Below are 27,856 nucleotides of genomic sequence, written 5' to 3' on the forward strand. Positions count from 1 at the left end.
CTTTATGAATTTGAAACCAACTCTACATACTAGAGTACTGTACATAAAATAATAAAAACAAATAATAGCTCGCCATGCAGTAATGTAAGAACGCTTAGATTTAAACGCTGACAGTTATGTAACGGAGGCGGCAACCCTGTAGCCAGCCGCATGGGGCCGGGGTGCGAGGGCCGGGGTGCGGGGGCCGGGGTGCGGGGGCCGGGGTGCGAGGGCCGGGGTGCGGGGCCGGGGTGCGAGGGCCGGGGTGCGAGGGCCGGGGTGCGGGGGCCGGGGTGCGGGGGCCGGGGTGCGGGGGCCGGGGTCCGAGGGCCGGGGTGCGGGGGCCGGGGTGCGGGGCCGGGGTGCGGGGGCCGGGGTGCGAGGGCCGGGGTGCGGGGGCCGGGGTGCGGGGCCGGGGTGCGGGGCCGGGGTGCGGGGCCGGGGTGCGGGGGCCGGGGTGCGGGGGCCGGGGTCCGAGGGCCGGGGTGCGGGGGCCGGGGTGCGGGGCCGGGGTGCGGGGGCCGGGGTGCGGGGCTGGGGTGCGGGGCCGGGGTGCGGGGGCCGGGGTGCGGGGGCCGGGGTGCGAGGGCCGGGGTGCGGGGCTGGGGTGCGGGGCCGGGGTGCGGGGGCCGGGGTGCGGGGGCCGGGCGGGTGCAGATCGGAAGGCGGGGGGACGCTCGGGGGACTGGTGAGTATTTATCAAGCGTAGTAGTGCAAATGAGCTGACAGCAGGTCTGATGATAATCTGTGACTGAAACCCAACCATAACCCATGAACATTATATGAACATCGTACTTGAGTGTCGCCGCCTTCCTCGACACATGAAGTTGAAGTTCCCATAACAGTATAACGGCTGGTTCTATCCTTCCAGCCGCAATGCATATTATCTGCTTTGCTGCAGAAACAAGCAAGACGGCGGTACCTACCCGTGTGGGTTTATGAGGTGCCCTACCTCCAGTATTACATGAACATTTTGCGATGAGGTAATTATACTTCATTTTGGGACTCTGTGACTTAAGTACGTATATATTTATTAGTAAAATTAGTTACACTCTATCGGTCGCTCGACACGACCACACCGGCCGTCTCATGTGGACTGTCCTAATCCAGTGGCTTTGAGTTTAAACAAAAACTGGATTTTTTTGGAAAGAGTATGGTCGAGTGTGGACACCCCTCCCGCACTGCCTCCACTAGGGTTCCCCGACCCCTGCCCCGCCCCTCGCCCGCCTGGGGGTGCGACGCGTACAACTGTCAACGCTCAAGTTTCCTCGCGTCCGAAACCGGACAATCTGACTACTACCAAGGTAAAACGAGTTCTTGCTCATCGCCTTGAAGCAGGACTGGCAGTCGTCGAACAGCGAGCGGTCGCCGGCCGCCAGGACTATGAGCGTGCCCTCCTCCGCTTGCGTTTTCGATCCTTGAATCTGAAAAGGTAAGGTTCAGTTTCATTTCAAGGCTCAATCAACACAAACAATCTATCGCGGATCATTTCCCAATCTATCTATATATATAAAAATGAATTGCTGTTCGTTAGTCTCGCTAAAACTCGAGAACGGCTGGACCGATTTGGCTAATTTTGGTCTTGAATTATTTGTGGAAGTCCAGAGAAGGTTTAAAAGGTAGTTAAATATGAAAATGCTCAGAATTAAGTAATGATAACGATTTTGTTTTTCCTATGATGTGTCCCCCGTCGGGCGGATTCCTTTTGTTTGTTTCAAGTTTATATTATACAAAAGTTTAGGTCTTTTATTTATCGATTGAGGCACTACGAAGTCTGCCGGGTCAGCTAGTTAAATATAAATTAATCTTAAACAATCGATCGAATGTAATCAAATCTTAGTCATATAATTTATTTTTATTTTTGTTGTTAATGCATTGTCAATTGCATTGTTTAATTGAGGTGACATTTGCGATGAACTTTTGTCAGTTTGTCAATGTTTTGTATTGATGATCACTTTGTTGATGCAACTTAATAAATAAGTAAATAAATAAACCCTTGCGTCATGAGGGCGAGGGCCACGGTCAGGGATCGGTCCCGTCAGTCGGTCCCCCTACCCGCGCTCGAACAGTGACCGACCTTTCACATAGATGCTACGACATGCGACAATAACTTTTTTTTATTGCTTACATGGGTGGACGAGCTCGCAGCCCACTTGGTGTTAAGTGGTTACTGGAGCCCATAGACATCTACAACGTAAATGCGCCACCCACCTTGAGATATAAGTTCTAAGGTCTCAAGTATAGTTACAACGGCTGACCTGCCCTTCAAATCGATCGGTGGTGGTACCTACCCGTATGGACTCACAAGAGGTCCTACCACCAGTAATGTGACACTAATTTTAAAAATCAGAGTGAATACTGAGAATTACAGACTGTATTTTCAGAGATGTTAAGGTCCCATTTAAGTTTGTTTACATCTGGACGGAGCTCTTCATCAAACAAGATACAGACAGAGTGGGGTCCTGACCTGGGCCTCCAGGTAGCGGCCGCCCTTGCCGCTGATGGCTTCCACGATGTCGTGCGAGGTGTCGGCGTCGATCGAGGTCATCTCGACGTAGCCCTTGGACTCCAGCGTCGGGCAGTGCAGCACGCCACAATTACCGAACACCATCTGCAATTTGTAATGTTGAACAAAACTGCTTTCTATACGCATCTATACGCTCTCTCTCTCACACGCATAACGGACTTTATGGCGGGAATGCGAGGAGTGAAGTGGTGTGATTTGTTTATTTTGTCTATTTAGTATTTCTTCAGGTTTAAATGTGTAATGGGTGGTTTATTAACTGTTTAATAACTGTGAGTGTGCACAAATGTGGGAAAATGAAACAAAGCCGCTGGACGTATCTTCTCGGGATCCTCCAAAAAGTCCACTAAAAAAACCTCAGTAACTGACCACCATTTTACTGAGATTATATTTCATCCCATATCATCTCATCTCATTTCATTTAGTTTCATCACAGTTGATTAATGTCTCAAAGTAATCATCCTTATTTTATTTCATTTAACTCAATATTATCAATTTCCATAAAAATATAAATATAAATTAAAATAAGACATGACTTAAAGGTCTTAGTTACCAGGTCATAAACTCCCATAAAAAACACCCATAACGATCTTCTTAAATGATAACACCTAATGATCTCTCAACACTAGTCCGCAGCATCTGTTCACGACTTAACCTAACCTAAACTATCTTAGAAGGAGGGAGCCTGGTGATCAGTAATACAGATCTTTGAACCTAGTACCGACTTCAGCTCTATCAAAGGCTTACAAAAATAAATTATAAGGTTAATTTCTATTTATATTTGTACTATACCTTTAAGAGAGAAATAAATTATTGTTTTTTAATTATTGTTATTATTATTATGTTTCTACATTAAGTAATTAATACACAGACGTTTCTTTGATGATGATCCCACAGACACGGCCCATTAAGTTTCTCGCCGGATCTTCTCAGTGAGTTGCGTTTCCGATCCGGTGGTAGATTCTGCCGGCTCTTGCTAGGGTCAGTGTTAGAATCACTCCGGTTTGAGCCCCGCGAGCTCACCTACTAGCTAAGGTTACGCTGACATAGCCTCTCAAGGCTATCAGCTTAGGTAGGGAAAAAAAAAGTTGATGAGAACTCATCTTCTATCAAGTCAGCTCGACTGCTTTTTTTTCTACTAATTCGCCGGTAGCCTAACGAGCTATTCCAGTTTTTCGCCGATATTAGGTGAACTCACGGGCTCAACCTGAGAGAATTTGCTAACACCAGCCCTAGCCAGAGCAGTGCTTCGCTGAATTTCCCACCGGATCTGAATCGCGACCTACTGTGAAAATTCAGCAAGAAACTCGTTAGGCTATTGAATATCTAAGGGTACACTTTCTGTATTTTTCTGTATATTTGTTAATATATATATTACGTTGTGTACAAATTCAGCACTGTCTTGTTTTGTCGCGCGCACATAGCTTACGTTGCAAGCCAGATTTTGTTTCTTTTTACTTGTGTTTTTTATGTATCTTTTTAGCTTGTGATGTGTATTGTGTGCCTTATAATAAATACATGAAAAAAAATCAAAGTAAGTACTAATTTTTCGATATAGACTGAACCACACCAGCCTGTTTTAACTTATTCCTCGTAAATGTAGAGAGCGGTGAACCATAATGCTCACGCTTAGCGAAGCATTTTCTCTTTGATATCCTTCTGTCTAACCGAAGACACACAAGATACGTGAATAAATATATTGATGGATGCACGCACTCGCTCTATTTCCGTAACGCGCCACGGTTAAAGGTCGGTGGAGAGCGGACACAACAAGGTTGGAAATAGTACCGGCTACTAGGGGGTGGCTTGTCAACAATGACCTCGTAAAGCCATACTTTTTATAAATGTGAAGTGTGTTTGTTTGTATGTTCATTTCGTCCTTATTTTACGTCGAAACAAAGCAACGGATTGGCATGTTTGTTTAAAGGAATATTGTTTAGGTCAGGCGAGTAACATTGACTAACTTTTATCTCGAAAAAACATCTCAATCCCACGGGAAACTACACTGACTTTTCTTTTACCAAGCAGGCGAGGCCGCAAATAAAAGCTAGTGTGTATACAAGACAGAGATCATTGACAACTTTTTCTTTTAAATAATAATTTACATTTCACACCTATTATTTGATATTCGCGGCCCGCTACGGCTCCGCTATTACATTATTTTATTCTATAATCAATAGTTTTCGCAGGGCACGCGATGTAAAGAATGTATTAGGTAATTTTATTAATTAGTAAGGATCCCTATTTTTTTCAAAAAGAGATTAAAGCCTATATCACTCGGGAATAGTGTAGCTTCCAAACAGTGGAAGAATTTTTCAAATCGGTTCAGTAGCTTCAGCGCCTATTCAATACAAACAAACAGGCAAATCTTTCCTCTTTATAATATTAGTATAGATTGATCTCACCTCTTTAGCTGCTTGAGGGTCAGCCACACATGAGAACGTGATGTCGGCTTCCTCCACCACATCGCATGGTGTCACCGCAATCGTGGCCCCGACTTTCTCGAAGTCTTTGCACTGCAAAAGAATAAGGCTAAAGTTTACAATTTGTAGATAAAAACAGCATTTCCTCCTCTACAAGGAATTCGGTTTTCGACGATCTTATCGGGAAACTGAAAATACGAGTTACTTGTTTTATTTTATTTTATAAATGGTTCCAATGCCTTAGGCATTGATTATGTACGAGTGATTTATGGAAAAAATATTCATAATTTCACATAAATCATAGTCGTCGATAGAAATTTTAAGTTAAAATATCCGAATCAAGATTTTTTTAATACAGCGCCACCTATTGCTTCTAAATTCAAATACTATTGTTTCTAGTCTTCTCCTAGTCCCGCTAGATGGCAGTCTCAGTTTGCTGTCACAGTCAGCGCGTCCCTACGTAGATAATCGATAGACGCGTCACGCGGCTCGCCGGCGTCAACGACCGCCACGACCGCCCGACGGCGGCGGCACTCGCTCACAACGACGCCATTTTGATAACGGCTCTATTCACCAAGACGCAAGTCAGGCAATGTGCCCGTTTCTGCACGATTCACAACGCAAAACTAGACACGGTGTCGCTTGCTAGAACACATATTTTGAGTTCTTTTTGCAGTTTTGATTTTTGTGGTGAATTGATAAACTAATGAAGTTCCACGGAGTTTAACCTACCTACCATTATTATAGATCAGGCTATAAAGTCTATTTTTGTCGGGACCTCCCGAAGCGTTATTACTGTTGACATAACCATAAACCTCATATTTCGGCAATCCTGGGATCGTAATAATAAACTTCTATTAATAAATGAAACATACGAAGAATTTGGGATAGTTTTGGTTTCGTTCGCCTTACTTCAAAATATCAATATGTTGTAATTAGTGAATCACCAGAACTATAAGTAGGTACCTATATTATATTATAATAACAGTGATTGAATTTGGACTTTTTAGTACCAACCTAGCTAATCAATTTATAGAACATTTAGGCAATTTAGGTACCTACATAATGAATTTGAAGTTTATGATTTAACGGATAAATATCTGAAAATCTGCAAATGCTCTGTATTTTATGAAATAGCTACGAATAAATTATAATAACGACATTCGCAAGGCAGCGAATACAATTATTTAAGGATATTAAGCTATTTGCTTTATATTCCATATCTATTCTATTAATCTCAGAAATGAATTACATAATTATTAACCTTTTTTTTTGGTTTAACTTTACGGTAATTCAAATTCCCTAAGATAAAAAGACAGTCCATATCAATAAAGAGATTATTATAGCTTTTTTATTTTTTCTATGTAGATTTATACTTATCACTAGGTTTTAAATTAAATTTCCCTAAGATAAGAAGACAGTCCATATCAATGAAGAGATTATGGCCGCTTTTTTATTTTTTCTATATACATTGATATATACTTATCACTAGGTTTTAAAGCTTAAAGATGACACTTCTTTTAATCGTGAGTTAATGCTTATAAATATCCTTCGATCCTGAGGTTCATTCCTTATTTTCTATCTTCACATTGCACATTGTACCCGTTAAAAAACCACTAATCCTTATTGTCAATAATACTAAGGCAACTCTTACTCTGGCTGACAAAGAACACGTGCTCCTGAGGCTGTTATGAGGCTCAAAGCATTTTCACTCTAGATATTCTCTTGACCAGCGCATAATGTGATCAAACTTGATTACAACTGAAATTTATGCGCAACAAACTTGAAACCTAGATCTACCACCGATATCTTGTCGTGATTCAGATAAATAATCTCAATGTTAATATAGAGATCAAATCCTTATTCTTCAGTACCGCAAACCATCGACGCTTATTAGGTGGTTAATAAACGTTATGAATCAGTATGTCATTTAAACGGCTGGACCAAATGACACGCGTCCGAACAAGTTTTTGTAGCTAATTACTTGTAAAGGTCGGCTTAAGGTCAACAAAACAGTTCGCTGGTATATCTGTCCGTTTACCTAGCTCGTTACGCTAGAACGCGAAATTTTTGCATTTCAGATGTAGGTAGGTACCTACTCACATAATTTATACATCAAATGTACCGGACGAGGTCGTGTCATTTCTGTGAATTTTGTTATTCAACGTAATTTATTTATAAGAATTTTCTAGCGTTTCTAAATAACGCGTAGTAGTATTTTGAAATATTAATTTTACTAATTACTAATGTTGTTAATTTAATTTCTTTTACAATTTAATCATAATTATCCAAGACCTGTGAGAGTCTCGGAAAATGCGAAATTTTATATAGGCAAATATGAAAATTTAAGCAAATAATTTAAGCAAATAATTATAAAGCAAATAATTAAAAGAAAATAATTATCCTGCAATTCTTTTAATAATCGGATTAACTCTTTTAATAAACGGAAGTGAAACAGAAATCTTAACGGTTTGATTGTTCTAGAAGTATCTTATAATCTATACAAAATGATCGAAATGAGCCTTGTATTTGACACGTCCTAGATATAAATGGATCAGACTTATAAGAAAGTTTAATGTAACAATGAAAATATATTTAGTACCGTATTTATTCTCTACTTGATACTAATGTATTCTTTTAGGTTTTCGAGAGTCACAGGCATGATTTAAACTATTTTTACGCTTTAATCTTACGGTTATTATTGTCATTAAATACATAGTTTAAATAGTCCACACTGTAAATAATCTTGACCTGATGTGAAATTTGAAGAATGTAAGATTATTTACAAAGTATCAGTCCTAGCACATAAGTCTCGCAAGCAGTTGTTACCTAGCCCCAATATTATCGACCAGCGTTCAACACATATAGGTCACGAACGCAATATGTTATTTCATACGTTAGCAGGATTACTACTGACTAAACTATTTCTGGCGAATAGCACTCGTGTGCACTAGTTTGTACGCCATATTATTACTACTGGTGGTAGGATCTCTCGTGAGTTCGCACAGGTAGGTACTATCATCACCCTGCCTATTTCTGCCGTGAAGCAGTAATGCATTTCGGTTTGAAGGGTGGGGCAGCCGTTGTAACTATACTGAGACCTTAGACTTATATCTCAAGGTGGGTGGCGGCATTTACGTTGTAAATGTCTATGGGCTCCGGTAACCACTAAACACCAAGGTGAACACCACTCCGGTAAACACCAAGTGGGCTGTGAGCTTATCCACTCATCTATGCAATAAAAAAAAAATGTCACCCTATAGAAATGAGCCTTCGAAAATATTATGCCTCTAAGAAGGCAGCGCTACTGAAATTGTGACATTTTAAACAGATACATAGATTTCTAAATGGGACAGTTAGTTAGTCTAACGAATTGGCGCACAGAAAATGATATTAATAAATCAATTGACAACAGTGGACGCCACTAACAACCTTGAGACGTAAGGTCAATTATGTTTTAAGAAAAGGTTGTTCTATGATAATATAAAAACGAATCGAGCAGTCAATATTGATTAATTAAACATGATGTTGCTGCATTAATACGTTAAGAGTATAAAAATCAGAGGAAAGACGAATACTTTTAAATGAATTTAGTAATTGACGATATTATTAGATACATTGACAAATATCATGACTGCAGCATGATTACAAGATTTGGATATAAGCACTAAACAACAAACACTTCACCATAATATCGTTTCTTACATTATCGGGTAATTCATCCGCCTTTTTTTAGGAAGAAAGGATTACTGTGGACAGTAAAATTAATTATAGTTGCTACATGATATTTATTATATTACACGACGAAAAGAGATTCTTTCTTACGTGGTCAGGTGTCAAAAATCCAATCTTCCTCTTTCATATATCTTTTAGTGCGTAGATAATTCTTAAGAAAATTAATAAATCGTTAAGGACTTTACGGTAAACGGCGATTAATCGATTGTACACTTAGTATATCTAAATTCTTAAGCCTCGATGATAACCTTTTAAAAAAAAAAGGTCAGTTTATAAACTCGCAATTCTTATCGAAACAATCACCAGTGAACAAAATCGGGGCGTCGCGAACTAGTGTCGTATTCAAATTCTCTCTAAATCTAAAATCGATAACAAATATCGCGACTCCTACGAAAACTTTCAATGGGCTAGACATACACGGTATCTATATATTAATACGTGAAGCAAAAACTTTGTATCCCTTTTTACGAAAATTGCGCGGACGGAGGAGTATGAAATTTTCCACACTTATAGAGAATATAGAGTAGAAGTGCACAATGCTAATATTTTTTAAAAATTATGCATAAAAGATACATTAAATCAATAAAGAAAACACTACACACATACCATGTATTTGACGCACACACGCATGCATACTATTTATTGTCAAACTTTTGTTCTTGACGTCTGTTGTCAAATTGAGAATAGATTAAATATTGTTTGTCTTTATTAATATTTTTTTATAGTGTAGCCTTGGTGAAATTTGTGATTACAGAATTATAAAATACAATCATAATAATGTACAAACTTAAAATTCCAATTAATTATTGTCGAATTTCGACTACTGCGGGACCTCTAGTTTCTAAGAATAACGCATCGGTATATATTAGAGACAACTGTTGAACAACAATATCAAAGTACGTTAATCACATCAAAGCATTAGATTTGTTGACAATAAAATTGATCGTAAAACAAGCGTTTAATTATTCGCGACAGACACGACGAAGGTCAATGGCAAATGTTTGCGCAGATGGTCAAGGCTTGGCGTTTTACGTTCTAATGTTTTACTCTTTTTTTTTTCATTCAAACATATTGATGCAGTGAGCACCCCTGGCTGGTAAGAGCAGCGTGGGTTCAATTCCCACATCACACTATCACATTTAATATTTATATGTCACATGATGTACACATCAATAACATCTATACTAATGTATAAATCTACAGTGGTTTTTACGGATGTTCCGTTATAACTACTGAACCATGCATCCGACTGACTTGAAACTTGGTATCCATGTAGAAAATAAATGTACTTAATGGATAGGCTAAGTGTTGGACTCCCTACACCAGTTGCAGGGGCGTTAATGATGAGAATTTTTGTGGGGGTGAGAAATAACAATGTTAATTTTAAATGCCCAGCGAAGCGAACGGGTACAGCTAGTATTCAATATTTATATATGTATATATTTAAACGTATTGTATAATATAGCGATGTAAGCATATAATTTAAAAGTGTGAATTTCAGTTTCTGGTTGCCGTAGTAACAAGGGAATCCTAGTTTCGGGCCAGATGACCGTATGTGGCAAGTCACACACAGGTGCAATACTACACGCTGTAACATTTAATGAACTTTATCGGAACAATCAATTCTAATTTAAGATGATCATTCCATTTGCAATTTAGTAATTAAGTTTAACAATAATTTATACTCTTACAAAAAGGCAGTTTCGCTTATCTAAATAACTACTTCCCTTAACTAAATACTGTCGTTACTATCGTTAGGTTACTTGCCTTTATTTATCGTTAAATATAAATAATGTAGAAAACAGCCAATTTACCATTAAAAAAAAATGCATTCGATACACTGCAGTACTTTGATAAATTAAATAAACAATGAAATGATTTTGTCTTTATTTATTCATAAGCGTGACTTTAGTGAGAAAGATAAATATTATTTAATGGTATTTTAAGATAAATAACTTCATCCAAATTCGCGTCTTAAATACCATACAGTTATGTCCCGTGAAGCTCAGCCAAGATCGATATGAAATTTTCATATTTATTATAATTCCACATTTGGCAACAAATCTGCTATATCATTGCTTCATCATTAATCCACATTTACTTTTGACTACCGGACATGGCTATATCCCAATACCCTGTTAAACACATTGAAATCAATACCATATTACAATTTCTGATTTCGTCTACAGATTTAGAAAAAAAAAAATGTATTTTCATCCCAACAACTGAGTTATTATGGAGCTCGATACTACAAATCAAATACGATTGTCCAAATTGTTTTGGTTTCATTATATTCCATAATTAAACTTATTTTTTATGAACAAAGGAACATTCCCGCAATGAAACTTTTATATTATGTTATATTATTCTTTTACTGATTTACATTACTATTTAAGTCCGAGTTAAGGAAAATTTATATCCACGGTTCGTCTGCCCATTTGCACAAAAACACAAGAGCAGCTAGCAGAAGAGATCATTGCATCTGTGCCAGTTTGCTGATTTATAATTGTTAAATTGCGTGCGTACAGGTAAATTTTTTGACCGCACTTCTATTAATGTTATCGTGTCAAGAGAACCACCAGTACCGCAAAATTTGCTTTTGTTTTCGGCAACGGTTCATTTATTTCCGGTATACATCCTACTTAAATTCCGTGACTCGTTCTCTTCTGTTTTGTCAAGAAGGTTAATGCTATTTATAACGAATAGTTTTTACCAGCGTTACAGCTCGCATTAATGTAGATTTCGTCAATCGATTCCCACAGAGTAGATATTATTTTAGGACGCTGCTGTTAATTATGTTGTATGTCGTTTCGTTTGGCCCTAATGCAATAAATAAAACAAATTAATCAAATTATCCCTAATTGGCCACACGCGGAAATTTAACGAACATTCTAGATTCTGCGTGAGAAAAGCTTATATTTAGCAGCAAAAAGGCACTTTTTCGGATTATGCTATCTCCATCAGAAATACCACAGATATTTTTCATTGTTCTGTTCTCAAGGCATTATTTTGAAAGTTATTAAATTCAGTACGCCAAGCAGTTATTTTATGTCTAAACTCCGGTATATATAGTATTTCTTCTGAAAGAATGGTCCCCTATGTCTTTTTATGTATGCTTGACAGCTTTTACGCAAAATGTCACGACAATCTGTTGAGCAGTTAAAACATAAAAGCGCAAATTACTTTCGCAATTATGTTACTGTAGATTTATTCATTCAATATTACATATTAAAAAACAGTAGTCGTCTTCAATGTGGCTACACGAAATGGTACAATGATGGCAAAATTAAAGCCACCTTTATATTTCAGGCATAATTCAATTTAGAATCATTCAAAATTGAATCATTACGTGGGCTCAAATCAAATATGAAATTGGTTAATGCTAATCACATGTATTGACAAGAGCCATGTTTGGGGACAAAGAAAGAAATAAATAAATACAGCGTTTTTATACATATTATAGCTTTAGAAATAAAAACTTGCACATAAAAAGCTTTACTACTACGAGTAAAAGTTGTTTTTTTTTGTTTAACTAGACCTCCTTCAGAGATTAGATTTTGTACGAATTAAAATGAAATGCGGGAATACAATACCTGTCTTCTATAGTATTTTGTATTACTATCTAAAGTCTCTAGATATCACAAAGTGAGTAAGTACTGCATGACTTGAATCAAGACTGTGAATCACATTAAAGTAACGGCTAATGTGCCTAATACCGTAATCTGGAATACAATGTAATTACCAACAACCGCATTTGAAAAACCTAAAAATGAGATTTGGCACCACAACAGAACTCAAAACAGCTCAGTCTCGTAGCTATGACTTCTTGAATAACCGACAGACAATGTCGTGATACCGCTACGAAAACGAGCGTAACAACACAACATCTATACATATAAATAAAATTGGAGTGACTGTTTGTAATATTGAAATAACCGTTTTTTACTATATGCATATGAATACATATACGGTACATAGACCAAAATAACATTTTTAACAATTTTTGTCTTTCTGTCTGTCTGTCTGTTTGTTCCGGCTAATCTCTGGAACGGCTAGACCGATTTTGATGAGACTTTCACTAATAGGTAGCTGATGATATAAGGAGTAACTTCGTAGGTTGCGAGGTGATTTAAAATTTTAAGTACAAAACGGACTTCACTTCCGTAATTAATGTGACTTTGTATCCACTCTGAATGGAATTATCGGTAAAAACGCAGTAATAATATAATTGCTCCGACGATTAAAATGATGCAAATTGTAATTAAAACATAGCTTATGTTTGCGTGGTACAGCAGTTGAATTTGCATCTCCATTCTAAGTTATAATTATATCCTCCTTAGATAGGCTTTTCCCCATGATATATTTGTAAAAAAAATATGTACCATAAAAAGTATCAGCGGCTCGGGCGCTTCGTATTTAACTAGTTTTAGAGTTACATTGCCCAAAAATGATTTAATTGTCTTTTCAACTGCACACTGCACTCATTGTTTATATTTTACTTGCCTTATACGGAACATCGCGAATGCGTTGGCAAGGTCACTATATAAAATGATTGACGCCGCAGCAAACATGAAACACTTCTTTACTATTCAAATACTCATTTATTACTCCCTTTATTCTTATTACAGCACAGTATAAACTCGAAATATATACAAAGATATTGTCTGTCTTCAATTAATATTAACATAAACGGAGAGACAGAAACGATGATAACTAGCAAAGCCTTAGTTTAGAAGTTGCGTGAATTATTCAGTGCTATCTTCATGTGTATCAAACCCATTGTAGGCCCATAAGCATATATTTGACGGTACTTTAAAGTAATTTATTAGTAAAATTCCGCGAAAACGATGTTAATAATGCAATTGCAGAATTATTTCGTATTTATGACGAATTCTAACCAACATTGAGGTAAAGTTTATTATATAAACAAACTACAACTGGTTGTGTATCAACATAATATCTTGAGTAACGGGTTTAAGTTCGATTTTCACATGTTTTTAAAGTCATAGTTACGTTATTTATTTATACGAACTAGAGGTCCCGCAGTAGTCGAAATTCGACTATAATTAATTGGAATTGTAAGTTTCTACACTATTATGATTGTATTTTCAACGCCAAGACTACACTATAGAAAAATATTAATATAGACAAACAATATTTAATCTATTCTCAATTTGACCACAGACGTCAAGAACAAAAGTTTGACAATAAATAGTATGCATGCGTGTGTGCGTCAAATAAATGGTATGTGTGTGTAATGTTTTCTTTATTGATTTAATGTATCTTTTATGCATCATTTTAAAAAAATATTAGCATTGTGCACTTCTTCTCTATATTCTCTATAAGTGTGGAAAATTTCATACTCCTCCGTCCGCGCAATTTTCGTAAAAAGGGATACAAAGTTTTTGCTTCACGTATTAATATATAGATTACGAGTACATACATAAATATTCACTATTGGCAGCGCTTAAAGACTAGTTTAGTTTGCACCAAATGTTTCTACCAACTCAAACTAAAAAAACGATCATAGTCCGAACTTATACCTGATGCGCCTTATGTGCACGGAGACGGTTGGTACTTCCATAGTTCAATCCAAGACTTTGTGGCGTAAAAATACACCCTGACTAGAATGTTCCAAAGTATTCATTTTAATCGAGGGAGCATTCTCGTCAAAAACAAAATCCATTAGTCATTTTCTCACTTGTTATGCTCGTCATAAGTGTACGTTAATAATATATTATTACAGTACCCGGTGATAAATATTGCACATCGGCCGTGGGAAAGAGAGGGTGAATTTTTGCTTCGTAGAGCCTTATATCTGTCGCATTGAGATTTAGTCTCCATAGATACCTGATCGTTAGTGTTTCGTCGCACACAGGTAACGCCCTACAACAAAAACAAAATTAGACGACTGTCTCTTTCTAAATATCGATGTGCAATATTTATTGCCTGGTACTGTACACTGTTTTACATTTTGATCGAAGTTTCCTTAAGACAACATTTCTATCAACCAAAACGTCTACTTAATGATAGATAACTCTATAAAACTCGTTATATTTACATTACTAGTTTTTCCCAAGACATCAAACATTACCATTTTAGAAGCCACACTTCCACTGTATGGTAACAACAACAAAAAGTGGACAAGAACTATTTTAACTCACAAATGTAGAACATCAAAAATTTGGAATAGGCAAACTGTCAAATGAATATTGTTAGACGTAGTTCAGAGTTTGGTGGTAATCTTGTTTGAAAGTCGGCGAACTTGTCAGAAAACAGTAAACCGTAGACGTCTGTTGTGACTTTGTTACAATCGATTTTACAATCTTACTACATTTTTCGTTGATTCTTTTAAATGTCAGCGTCTTACATGTTTTAATTTTTTTTTATTGCTTAGATGGGTGGACGAGCTCACAGCCCACCTGGTGTTAAGTGGTTACTGGAGCCCATATACATCTACAACGTAAATGCGCCACCCACCTATGATAATAGTATGAAATCGTCCATCGTTCCTTCGTAGGGTTGTTAATTAACTTTTTTTTAATGGGCGTTTGTTTTCTAAGTTCCTTCAAGGAACCTCTTTGCTGATGGTAGGGCGTTTTGCTTCCGCACGGGCAGGTACCAGTGGTACCGTACCACCACCTTGCCTTTTTGTGCCGTGAAGCAGTAATGCGTTTCAATTTGAAGGGTGGAGCGGCTGTTGTACGCACTGTAAAACTGAGACCACTCAAGGTGGGTGGGTGGCAGCATTTACGTTGTTGATGTCTATGGGCTCCTAAATTCACTTAACGCAACATGTACCATCGGCTAGTCTACCTATCTACATCTAAATGCAGATAATGTTTGATGACCTCACCAGCGCTAGGTGCAGTCCCGGGAGAAAAATAAAAAGCGTTCTGCCATTCCCTATTGTTCATAAAAATAATTTTATTAAAATTTACTCTTGTCGTAGAAATTTTCCACCCGAAACGCTTCTGCGAAGACTGTTTAAGTCAGAGCACGTTACAACTCTTTTTTGTTTTTTTTTTTTATTGCCGTGTAGGCAGACGAGCATACGGCCCACCTGATGGTGAGTGGTTACCGTCGCTCATGAACGTCAGCAATGCCAGGGGCAGAGCCAAGCCGCTGCCTACCGTTTAATACTCTCCACAAGCCTCGTTTGAAGAAGGACAGGTCATAGCGCTCGGGAAACACCGTGGAGGGGAGCTCATTCCATAGCCGGATGGTACGTGGCAAAAAAGATCTCTGGAAACGCACTGTGGATGAACGTAGTGGCTTCAGGTAGTATGGATGAACTCTACTCCGGTGGCGGGCGGTGCGATGGTAAAAACGAGATGTCGGTATCATCTCGAACAATTCCTCAGAGCACTCCCCATGGAACATACGGTACAGAATACAGAGGGAACCGAAGTCCCTCCGCAGACCCAGAGGTTCCAAGAACTATGCCAATCTATGAGCTTCGATTATGCCCGTAACTATTTGCCGTATACGGGTTTTTAATACAGAGAAACTAGTGTAGTATTTGATTATGGAAATGGTGAAATGCCTTTCATCGCGCCCGATACTAATTACTTCAGAATGAATAGTTTTTTTTGCTGTATGCCATTCTATTGTATGTTTAGTCTATCGATCAAATTATACGACCGTATTCAACCGTCATTACGACCTTCACAAAAAGAAAAATGTCCGTGTAACACATCCATATTTTATAATGATTAATGCGTATATGGTTCAGTGGTGCCCCGGTTTTATAAATTGATTATAAACTCAAACTTTTGGATGCCACGAGATTGTGTGAAAACACAGATGCATATTTGAATTTTCAAATTTAACGACAATCAATTTCAAGTTTTAATCAAAGGGAATTAATTTCTAGTCTATTTGAAGTCGTTGTGGATTAAAGGATAAGATGTTCGGTGCATTCGTATCTAATAGCGATGCACCGGTGTTTGAATACCGCAGGCAGGTACTAATTTTTCTAATAAAATACGTACTTAACAAATGTTTACGATTGACTTTCACGGTGAAGGAATAACATCGTGTAATAAAAATCAAACCCGCAAAATTATAATTTGCGTAATTGGTGGTGGTGGTGGTGGTGGTGGACCTCTTGTGAGTCCGCACGGGTAGGTATCACCGCCCTGCCTATTTGTACCGTGAAGCAGTAATGGGTTTCGATTAGAAGGGTGGGACAACCGTTTTAACTATACTGAGACCTTAGAACTTATATCTCAAGGTGGGTGGCGCATTTACGTTGTAGATATCTATGGGCTCCAGTAATCACTTAGCACCAGGTGTGCTGTGAGCTCGTCCACCCATCTAAGATATAAAAAAAACTTCTCTTTTGAATTTTTTTTATTACCTTTGTAGACAGACGAGCGTACGGCCCACCTGATGGTAAGTGGTTACCGTCGCCCATGGACTTCAGCAATGCCAGGAGCAGAGCCAAGCCTTACTCAAAAGGGTTATTTATCTTTTTTTTTCACAAAATATAATACATATATAGTAATTCGTTTAAAATTTTATTAGTTGATATCGCCACATACGCACACTCGTCTCGTGATAGGGAATAGAAGCCCGCCCACGTCACGTGAAATATTGCATCGCACACGAGTCCGTGAATCGCAACTAGGCCAGCGCTTTGGTTGCGGCCACAAAAACGGCGTTTAAACGAAACGCAACTACGGTCTATAAAATTACTTAAAAAAAGGGTGCGTGTACTTATGTACGCGCGTAAGAAGTTATACTTTATTTTTATTAAATTTATTTCTTTTTTTTAGATATTAAATAATTAATGAGGTAGAGGGGGAAGAGGTCGACCGAAGAAGACATGGATGGAGTGTGTGAATGACGATATGAGAGAGAGAGGAGTGAGTGTTGAGATGACGGCTGATAGAAGAGAATGGAAGAGAAAAATTAGCTGTGCTGACCCCACATAGTGGGATAAGGTGGAGAAAAAGAAGAAGAGATATTAAATAATTAATAATAAATATTTAACGTTAATAATTTAATAATATTTAATATGAATAAATCATTAAATCTTTTTTTTACGAGTGTACATGCGCGAAAGTTCACCTGCGGCTATATTCAGACTCGCCAAGTTACGTCGGTCGTATTGTAATGAGCGATTTAGTGGGCAACTTCATTCTGTTAATTTTGTGTCACGGTGCGCGCGCATCGTAAAATTTCACTCTCATCAATTTTTCATAAAGCGCCTAAAGAAGTATAACTTCAATATTACTTCAAAAACGTTTCTAAGTCGTATGTCATAACACCGCGCTTACACTTGGCATCGCTTGGCTGCGTACGGGTGTGCAATATGACAAATCCATTATTATCAACCGTATCCGACGCGACGTATGAAACACACAATCGCCTACACGCACTTGAAATATCGCAACGCACGACCTAAATTTGCAACTCGCGAATTGCTGCTTACAACAGTCCAATAAAGCAGTAAATTGTAATTATGAAATGTTATGCGCAGACATAACTGCAATAAGAGTTTATCCTACATGAAAAACCAAGAATGATAACCCCGCAACTCTCGCGTATACTACAGTGTGCTTAGTGTGAGTTTTTTAACGTTCTCGATAGCGTAAAAGTTAGCTCATATTTGTATGGAATGGGATGGTTTGCCTACGTTTGCCGCTAGGGGCGCTGTTCCAACTGCATACAAAGTTGGGTTAACTTTTACGCTATCGAGAACGTTAAAAACTCGCACTAAGCACACAGATCTGTCTACGGCAGTGGTTGGCACACCAAGGCTCGCGAGCCGCATGCGGCTCTGACTCTTCGGCTACGCTTCTTCCACGAAATCTTTCCGACTTTAATTGTTATCTAATTATTTCTGTGATAATGTCTCTTCCTATAAAAGCAAAACATATCTTAAAAAAATAGCTCTTTGAATAAATTTTAATTACATATCTATATTTGCCTATTTTGAGTGACAAAGTTGCCGACAACTGGTCTATGGCGATGTCTTCAGCACGAACGTTAAACAAAGACATACGATCTGGAGAGTTTCCAGTATTTTGTGAATCTAGAGATGATTTATGAGAGGAGTGGGGTCCGATATGCGTAAACTTAGAAATGTGGTATGCCCCTAAAGAAAACGTTGCACATTCAATACTAGGTAAAAACGTGAATATGCTGCTACAATTTATTTAGGTGGTTGTTTACGGAGTCCGTAGTGAAAAGTGATAACGTCGCTTACTGAGTTTAACCATACGTAATATTAATGAATGTCCGATTATTCGAAAGAAAACGCAAGACTAAATAGAACAGACCTATATGGTCACATAAATACACATAATATTTATACTTAATACATAATACTTAGACCCAATAGGTCTGTGATATACTCATAATACATCTTTTATTGATTTTTTTTGCGAATATAATTTTATTATACGCGGATCATTGAAATTCATCGTGCTATGTTTCTAAAAACACATATTCCAATCAATCTTGTACCTTCTTGCTCCGAAAGACAAGTGACGAAGTCAATACTAAAACTACTTATAGCATTAGATTTAAACCATTATTTATTTATTTACAGTGCCCAAATCAAGAGATAGTCTAGCTCAATAAAGAAATATGTACATGTATAGATGTCATTATAGGTCTGCTAATTCAAACATTGTATACAGAATTTTTCAACTTTGAATAATTAATTTTAGTTTCCGTTGTCCGTATGTGTGAATAGACGCGATAAGGTATAATGCGGATATGTTACGCTATATGCGTAATAGCTGCTGATATCAGCACTTATTTTTTAAACAAATTTATTATTTCTATAAATAAATATATATTTATCGTTTTTATTATATTATTACAATTTAAGCGATGTTTAAATTGGCCTATTGGTATATATAAAGCCGTTGATTCTCTTTAGACTGGCTTTACACGCTCTTAATAAACACAGGAAAAGTTTGTCACAGAAATTCGTAAAAATCTATATTTTTCTTGACAGCACCCACACGGTCAAATTAATTAATCGATAAAAAAAACGTTGAACTTGAAATTATGAAATAAACATAAATTAAACCATAAGCTACTTCAATATGTCTACAACTTTGGTAACCCTTAGATCAGTCTAGTTCCTGTAAAGGGCAATGAGTTTTAAATATGTGAACGCGCTGCCCACCTGGTGTTACATAGTTACTGGTGGCAGGACCTCTTGTGAGTCCGCTCAGGTAGGTACCACCGCCTCGCCTATTTCTGCCGTGAAGCAGTAATGCGTGTCGGTTTGAAGGGTGGGGCAGCCGTTGTAACTATACTTGAGACCTTAGAACTTATATGTCAAGGTGGGTGGCGCATTCACGTTATAGATGTCTATGGGCTCCAATAACCACTTAACACCAGGTAGGCTGTGAGCTCGTCCACCGATATAAGTAATAAAAAAAAAAACTCTAGAAAACAACGTCACAAATGGTTCTAAATTAAATTTAATAATTTTACATAACGTGATTCTTTCAGCAATACCTGTCGATTACCAATATTATTTCACACGTTCGATGTGTAATTACGATTATTATCCAAACCCAAACGTTTTTACTAAGACAGTAATTAATCAGAACGTTTCGTTCCGTTTATATCCCTTACTGGTGTGGCGTAGAAAGCTATCAAAATATCAGACAGGCTATCAGACAGGTAGGCAGCGGCTTGGCTCTGCCCCTGGTATTGCTGAAGTCCATGGGCGACGGTAACCACTCACCATCAGGTGGGCCGTATGCTCGTCTGCCTACAACGGCAATAAATAAAAAAAAGTAAAATATGTTTTGCAATCGCTAGTACCGTGACTCCGACCTTACATCGTAAACGGAGCCGCAAGAGTTTTATGCTTCATCCACAATATCTGCTTGTACCGTGTCATTCACCGTTTCACTTTGTAATGAAATGATAAATAAAATAAACTAGTTGAGATAATTAATCACATTTTCTCCGTTGTATGATTTATCCACACTAATATTATAAATACGAAAGTAGCTTTGTCTGTCTGTTCGTCGCGCTTTCACGCCAAAACTACTAAACCGATATAAATGAAATTTGTTACACAGATAGTCTAGAGCCTGAGAAAGGACATGAGCTACTTTTTAATGAGAAAAAAAGGGTTGAAAGGGGGGATGAAAAGTTATGTGGAAGTATCGTCATCTTGATAGCTAAAACTTTGAAACTTATTGTTTAGGCTATGGATTCGATATAAATAAATATGACATTAAGCTTACACATCAGAATATCACATAGGTTATAATTTATAAAAGCATAGTGGGAATCACCCAAAATATAACGATAAGTGTAAAGTAAGAAGTAAAAAAATCAGCCTTCTGCGAGCTGTTTTTGCCCGCGCCGCAAAAACCGTTGGAGTTACATGTATGTAACGTAAAATGGGACTAACAAAGCCCCGACAGTACAACATATCTATCTTTTATTTGTAAGCCATTAGCATATGTCTATCTTTTATTCGTAAGCCATTATCGCAAAAATAGTGAACAATGAATGTAAGAAGAGAAAAAATTTGATTTTTTGTTTGTGGAAGCCAGACAGGCGACTTACCGCAACACTCTGTTTAGACCTCACTGAAAGATGTAAAAAATAAAGTAGACGCAATTTCAAAAAAATCCTTGCAGCATAGAGAGCGACCCAAAACCGTACACACTCAAAAGCCAGAAATGTCAAGATCACCGAACATTCGAAGGGCATTACTAAGGGAGTCAAATGAGACAAACTGATCTTTAAATAAAGACACCTACCTCCCTCTAAGATCCAAAAAAGTAGTTTCTAATCAGAGCAGAGAGCTTGCGGTGTCTATATGAATCTAAAGCACCATAAAGGGCAAGGCGGTTACGTCACGGTTCACAGACTTTCCGAAAGGTTATGGCTATATTATAGTGACCTAGAGAATTCTGGACGGAATAATAACATTACGTATTCTTGCGTAGTTTGAATACTTCGCTTCTATATGAATGGATTAAATATTTTATGTTTTGCATTGTATATTTTGTGGGCAGGACACATTGCTCGCAGAACGGATGGCCGTTGGGGCCAGAAAGTTCTTGAATGGTGACCACGTACTGGAAGACGTAGCGTGGGTAGGCCTCCCACAAGGTAGGCCGACGACCTTTTTAGGTTCGCGGGGATCCGCTGGATGCAGGCAGCGCAGGACCGGTCTTTGTGGCGAGGCTTGGGGGAGGCCTATGTCCAGCAGTGGACGTCCATGGGCTGATAGGATAGGAGGAGGATTGTATTTTTGTTTAGCTTTTTGTTTGCTTTTATTTTTATTGTATTGATTTCAATTACACATGATATTGAATTAAATTTCATTTTTATTATTGCCCTTGTAGGCAGACGAGCATACGGCCCACCTGATGGTGAGTGGTTACCGTCGCCCATGGACTTCAGCAATGCCAAGCCGCTGCCTACCGCTTAATACTCTCCACAAGCCTCTTTTAAAGAAGGACATGTCATAGCGCTCAGGAAACACCGTGGAGGGGAGCTCATTCGATCAAAATATTTCAATTATAATAGTTATACTTTTTATTATTATAAATGATGGCCGGATGACTCCACGGGCCTTCGAGTGTTAACATTATTATACGAAGAAGAAGAAATTTAAACAACTTTGGTATAAGTTTTATAAATGTACAACATTTACTGGTTACTGGTGGTAGGTCCTCTAGTGAGTCCGCGTGGGTAGGTACCACCACCCTGCCTATTTCTGCCGTGAAGCAGTAATGCGTTTCGGTTTGAAGGTTGGGGGCAGCCGTTGCAACTATACTGATACCTTAGCACTTATATCACAAGATGGGTGGCGCATTTACGTTATAGATGTCTATGGGCTCCAGTAACCACTTAAAACCAGGTGGGCTGTGAGCTCGTCCACCGCCCATCTAAGCACAAAAAAACACGTATTATATTATTATGTATCTAAATTATATTCGTAAACATTTCTAAACATTTCTAGTCTACATCGTATAACAAAGACAAATAAAATTATTCAAATATCATAGAATTGAGTGGATAGTTCACATATCGACACGAATCGATAAACGAAACCGGTTCTATATCGTTACCCGATATGACGTCGATGTGCAAACTAATCAATATTTGTCGAAATTACCAATACACAGTGCGATAACGGGACCATTGGATTTGTTGAAGTTCATTACCGACTTTAGTGGTTAGGAAATACAATAAAGTAAACAATTATTGTAAAGAAAATGAGGTCCGAGGTTTGATTTATTTTAAAATGACATTTTTATACAAACACACTGAATATCAAAGTTGCTTCAAATGAGTTACAATGGAGAAAAAATTATTTAACTATCTAATAGATTAATGTTTTATCATATCTCCAAACCAATTTATTACGTAAATTGTTTATCTTGTGTATTTTTCTTGAGATTCTGAATCGACCTGTAGACTGATTTTTAAATAGATTACACATAATAATATGATGTAACCTTACCCTAAAAGTCGCATTGAAAAATTATAATATTTTAGAATATCTAAAATATTTTTTTCTTCGTGCAGAAAAAATCTTCTACACAAGCGAAAAATAAAAAAATACATAAATTACAGTTGTATAATAACATTAAACGGCATACGACGCTAAAAATAGAACAATATCATATAACAACTTTTTTTCTTTTTTTCTATTGCATAGATGGGTGGACGAGCTCTCAGCCCACCTGGTGTTAAGTGGTCACCGGATCCCATAGACATAAACCACACTCAATACCTCGGACATTAATATAATAATATAAAAATTAATTGAGTAAGTCCTCAAAATTATCAGATGGCACAAAATAATAAATGGCTTATACCAATTACATTAGACGATGTATAAATTACGCAATACTTAAATGAGTTTATAATTATATAACGCATTAGACTAGGTCAAAATTTGAATGATCGTAGCCGAGATTTAATATCGCGCCTCGCATTTAATTGTTAATATGTAGGTACTTTGTTCACGAGCGCTACCCGTCGCTGCTAACATAGTTAATGACGTGTCAGTTTCCAGTCTGGTCGAAATATGACCAATGAAACGTTTTATATAAAAATCTGGTCCAATTTTACTTTACTGACTTATACGTGTGGGAAGGCTGAACGACAAAGGGAAGATCTTCCACCGAGCGGGTGATATTTGCTCGGTAGACCGACGGTCCTAATGTTTTTTTTCCTACCTAAGCTGATAGCCTTGAGAGGCTATATCAGCGTCGCCTTAACTAGTAGGTGGCCCTAATGTTGTTGTTCAGAATTTGTATATATGCATGCTTATCTTGAAAATGTCGTAAGCGACATTCAAGCATCTGTCAAATATCTTGCGTTGTATGATCATATACCCGCCACATACGCACATAGCTCCGAACCTATTTCTGTAGCGAAGCACTCATGTGTTCCTGATTAGAGAGCAGTTGGTATACAATACAAATAAAACTGGGTGACGTCATTCAAACCACCTCATTTGGGTGACGTCATTCCCCTCACAGACGTAATTGGAAATTGTACGTTCATCTAGTTAAAAAAATACAACGAAACGACAATGTGCACGAAGCGTAAACCCATACAACATTACATCTCGGCATTTAAGAAGTCGTGTTGTGTCGACCGTTTATCATTTTATTACATCGCTTTCATACACAGCTCTGTACAGTTGACCATTTATCTTTGAAATACTAGACTTTTTTTATTAGTTCAATTGAGTAGACCGCTCACGGCTCACCTGATGTTGTGCTCGTAATGGATAGACACGACAACAAAGATACTTCTCACATTGAAACAAAATATTGAAATCCCAATGGCATCAAAATAGGACCTTTCAGAACACAATGCATAATTGTTTCGCGGCAGAAATAGACAAAAAAACCGGTAGAGACTATACGTGACTACGGTCATGGATTTAATTAATTTCGGATGAAACATGTCACCGAGAAAATGAAATATGGTAGACTTAAACACAGAAGAAAATGTAGAAATCTTGTATGTTAGTTAGTTCTGAAAGTTCTCCCGATAAGATCGTTAAAAAAACTACAATCACATGATCAAAACAATTTTGTATATTAATACATATTGATAAATGATTCATGATGAATTTATCTTTGACGTTTGTCAAAATACAATTCCAATTATACTTTGGATTAATATCGCCAAATCATATTATTGCGCCATATGTGTATATAAAAGTAGTCTAGGTTCTAGTAATCTAATATGTATAGAATATATTAATTGATGTGGCATGGCCTGAAAGTAATTAGTCTACAGTATATAGTCTATTTATTATTAGTCTATAAGTCACCCAAGGAAATAATTTGTCAAGTTCAGGGTCACGTAACTATTCAACTTTAAACCCGATGTTTTGTAATTTCTTGTATACGCACTAATAATAAATTACTTTAATTTCAAACGATCCTCTCTCTCTCTCTCTTCAATCGATCCCTCATTGCTGAGGATCGTGACTCCGTTTGATTCGGTCAACTAGCTGTCTCTATCGATCCTGTTTTGTATCCTCCTGTGTTGTCTCCATCGATCCTTGGTGGAGTGCGTCGCTGACAGGTACCCTCAGTTCCTCGGCTATTTGGTCCGACCATCGTTTGGGATCTCTACCCCTAGGCCTTTTCCCTCGATTGTACCGGTCACCATTTTTTATTTATTTTTTATTGCTTAGATGGCTGGACGGAGTCACAGCCCACCTGGTGTTAAGTGGTTATTGAAGCCCATAGACATCTACAACGTGAATGCGCCACCCACCTTGAGATAGAAGTTCTAAGGTCTCAGTATAGTTATAACAGCTGCCCCACCCTTTAAACCGAAACGCATTACTGCTTCACGGCAGAAATAGGCAGGGTAGTGGTACCTACCCGTGCAGACTCACAAGAAGTCATACCACCAGTAAAATCTACCTACCACTACAAGGCGTTCCAAATTGTTGGTATCCCTGCGTGCAACATGACCAAAACGATCCTAACAAGTGAAAATATTGTATACATTAAACAAAGATCTAATCCGCGACCTTCGATAAATTACATTCATACATTATTAATAGTTGACTAAAAGTAGGTGAACCGGGTCCGCTCAATTGCACATGTTTTCGATTTTTAACAGCGTCTATATTGTGTTCAGTTAGTGTTTTTAATCGTGTCTTGTCTTGTATTTTATGCACCTGTGTGCGAATTTCTAAAAATATCCGTTTCAGTAAGAACCAGTCCGAGAGAGACGGACATTTCTCCCACGTAACGACCGTGTAATAAACTTCTTTTCTCAGTATACTTTGCTTTATTTTTCCTTTATGCAAATGCTGTTAAATTGGTTGGATCTTTTGCCGTCGAAAAAAATCGCGAAGGACTATATCATCAACTAGCGACCCGTCCTCGCTTCGCTTCGGGAACTGTGATTTATTATTGATTTCTCCACTATTTAATGGATCTTATAGATATAAATTTTCCTCTTCATTTACTCTATCTATTAAAAAAAACCGTATCAAAATCCGTTGCGTAGTTTTAAAGATTTAAGCATACATAGGGATATAGGGACAGAGAAAGCGACTTTGTTTTATACTATGTAATTATTATAAATTAGAGCGCGGCTAGTAAGTTTAGAACAAGAAAAAAGAGAAAAATTAAAACGGTGTCGATTCTCTTGAGATACCCTAAAATCAATTTTCAATCAAAATAATAAAATCCACATAACGCGTTAATTAAACAAAAAAATAAACCTTCTTCGCTTCTTTTAAGCATCGTCCAAAAAATGTTTGTCGACGAGAAAACCGCAACCGTTTGTCATTTCATTGTTATAATTTTTTTAGGTCATACGTATTCTTTCACCGCTGCGAGGTCGCTCGTTAAACAATGACGCGAAGTGATCGTTTATTACACGACACAACTTACATTAGAATCACTCTTTCGTATGTATCGTGTGACATACAAGAGCCCTTAACACGTCATTAGGGATCCTCCCGATCCATTAACAGTGCTTTTAGGTACTTCAAGCACCGGTCACCGTCCTCGCCGAACCCGTCGCTTGCGACGAAGGGCTCGACGAGTAAATTAACCCATAGACACAGCCCACTGAGTTTCTCGCCGGATCTTCTCAGTGGGTCGTTCTTCCGATCCGGTGGTAGATTATGCGAAGCACTGCTCTTGCTAGGGCTAGTGTTAGCAACACTCCGGTTTGAGCCCTATGGGCTCACCTACACGTCAAGGAGAAGCTGAAAAAGCCAATCAGCAAAAAAATATTTACAAGGACGACAAATCATTTTTTTATGTACTGGCGTATATTTTATTGGAGTTTATAGAAATGGAAACCGTTGTTTATTATTGTTTATTATTAGGAACGTTACAAATCATTAATTGTTTTCACTTATAACATATCTACTAACAAAAAAATATGGAAACAATTTATTTCTTTGATAGAATAGATAAAAAATTACACGAGCGATTAAAACCTTTAGACCATATTGACTTCAATATCTTCTAATCAATAAACAACACGATGACAATTTATATTTAATTCATGTTTCGTCATCCATGCTGTGGAACAAATCTCATTAATATCACAGTTTTGATTGTCTTGTTTTGATTAACTTTATGACGGAATTTGACGATAAGCTTCTTATTTAATACATTACTACTTTATCATAGATGAATTAAAACTAGAGAAAATTTAAATAAGTTCATTATTATAAGTATTATTTTATAATTAACAGTTTGAGAAGTAATAATCTTGATATAGTCTAGATCTATGAACCCATGATTAATAAGTTTTTTTTTTATTCTTAGAGCGTTGGACGAGCTCACAGCCCACTTGGTGTTAAGTGGTTACTGGAGCCCATTGATATCTACAACGTAAATGCGTCACCCACCTCGAGATATAAGTTCTAAGGTCTCAAGTATAGTTACAACGGCTGCCCCACCCTTCAAGCCGAAACGCATTACTGCTTCACGGCAGAAATAGGCAGGGTGGTGGTACCCACCCGCACGGACTCACAAGAGGTCCTACCACCAGTAAACAGTATCTGTAACTTCTGATCACTATCCGTATCAACCATTATATGTAAGGATTCTCTAGCATTGATTTAGGGTTTCATTTTTAAGAGTAAGGAATTTTACCGTTAAATGTATTGTTTGAATTTTGTCGAGTTTATAATACATATAATTAATAAATTTGATTATTCAAAAATAATACATTAAAC

General features: G+C 37.6%; 1 protein-coding gene across 4 annotated transcripts in view; it reads right to left on the bottom strand.

Moving 5' to 3' along the window:
• Positions 1-27,856, bottom strand: part of Ndf (Nucleosome-destabilizing factor) — an 82,282-nt gene that overhangs the window by 2,728 nt on the left and 51,698 nt on the right. For 2 of the 4 annotated variants that reach the window (XM_089739273.1, XM_028181156.2), the window contains exons 8-10: positions 4,909-5,019; positions 2,447-2,590; positions 1,280-1,403 (exon numbers count right to left, since the gene is read on the bottom strand). In XM_089739273.1, the coding sequence (XP_089595399.1) occupies positions 1,280-1,403; positions 2,447-2,590; positions 4,909-5,019 (379 nt within the window). Of the gene's footprint in view, positions 1-1,276; positions 1,404-2,446; positions 2,591-4,908; positions 5,020-27,856 lie in introns of all 4 variants that reach the window. The other 2 variants (XM_028181157.2, XM_028181155.2) reach the window with 1 other exon arrangement.

The sequence above is a fragment of the Bombyx mandarina genome, chromosome A1 (genome assembly GCF_030267445.1).
Source record: "Bombyx mandarina strain Sakado chromosome A1, ASM3026744v2".
Classification (NCBI taxonomy): domain Eukaryota; kingdom Metazoa; phylum Arthropoda; class Insecta; order Lepidoptera; family Bombycidae; genus Bombyx; species Bombyx mandarina.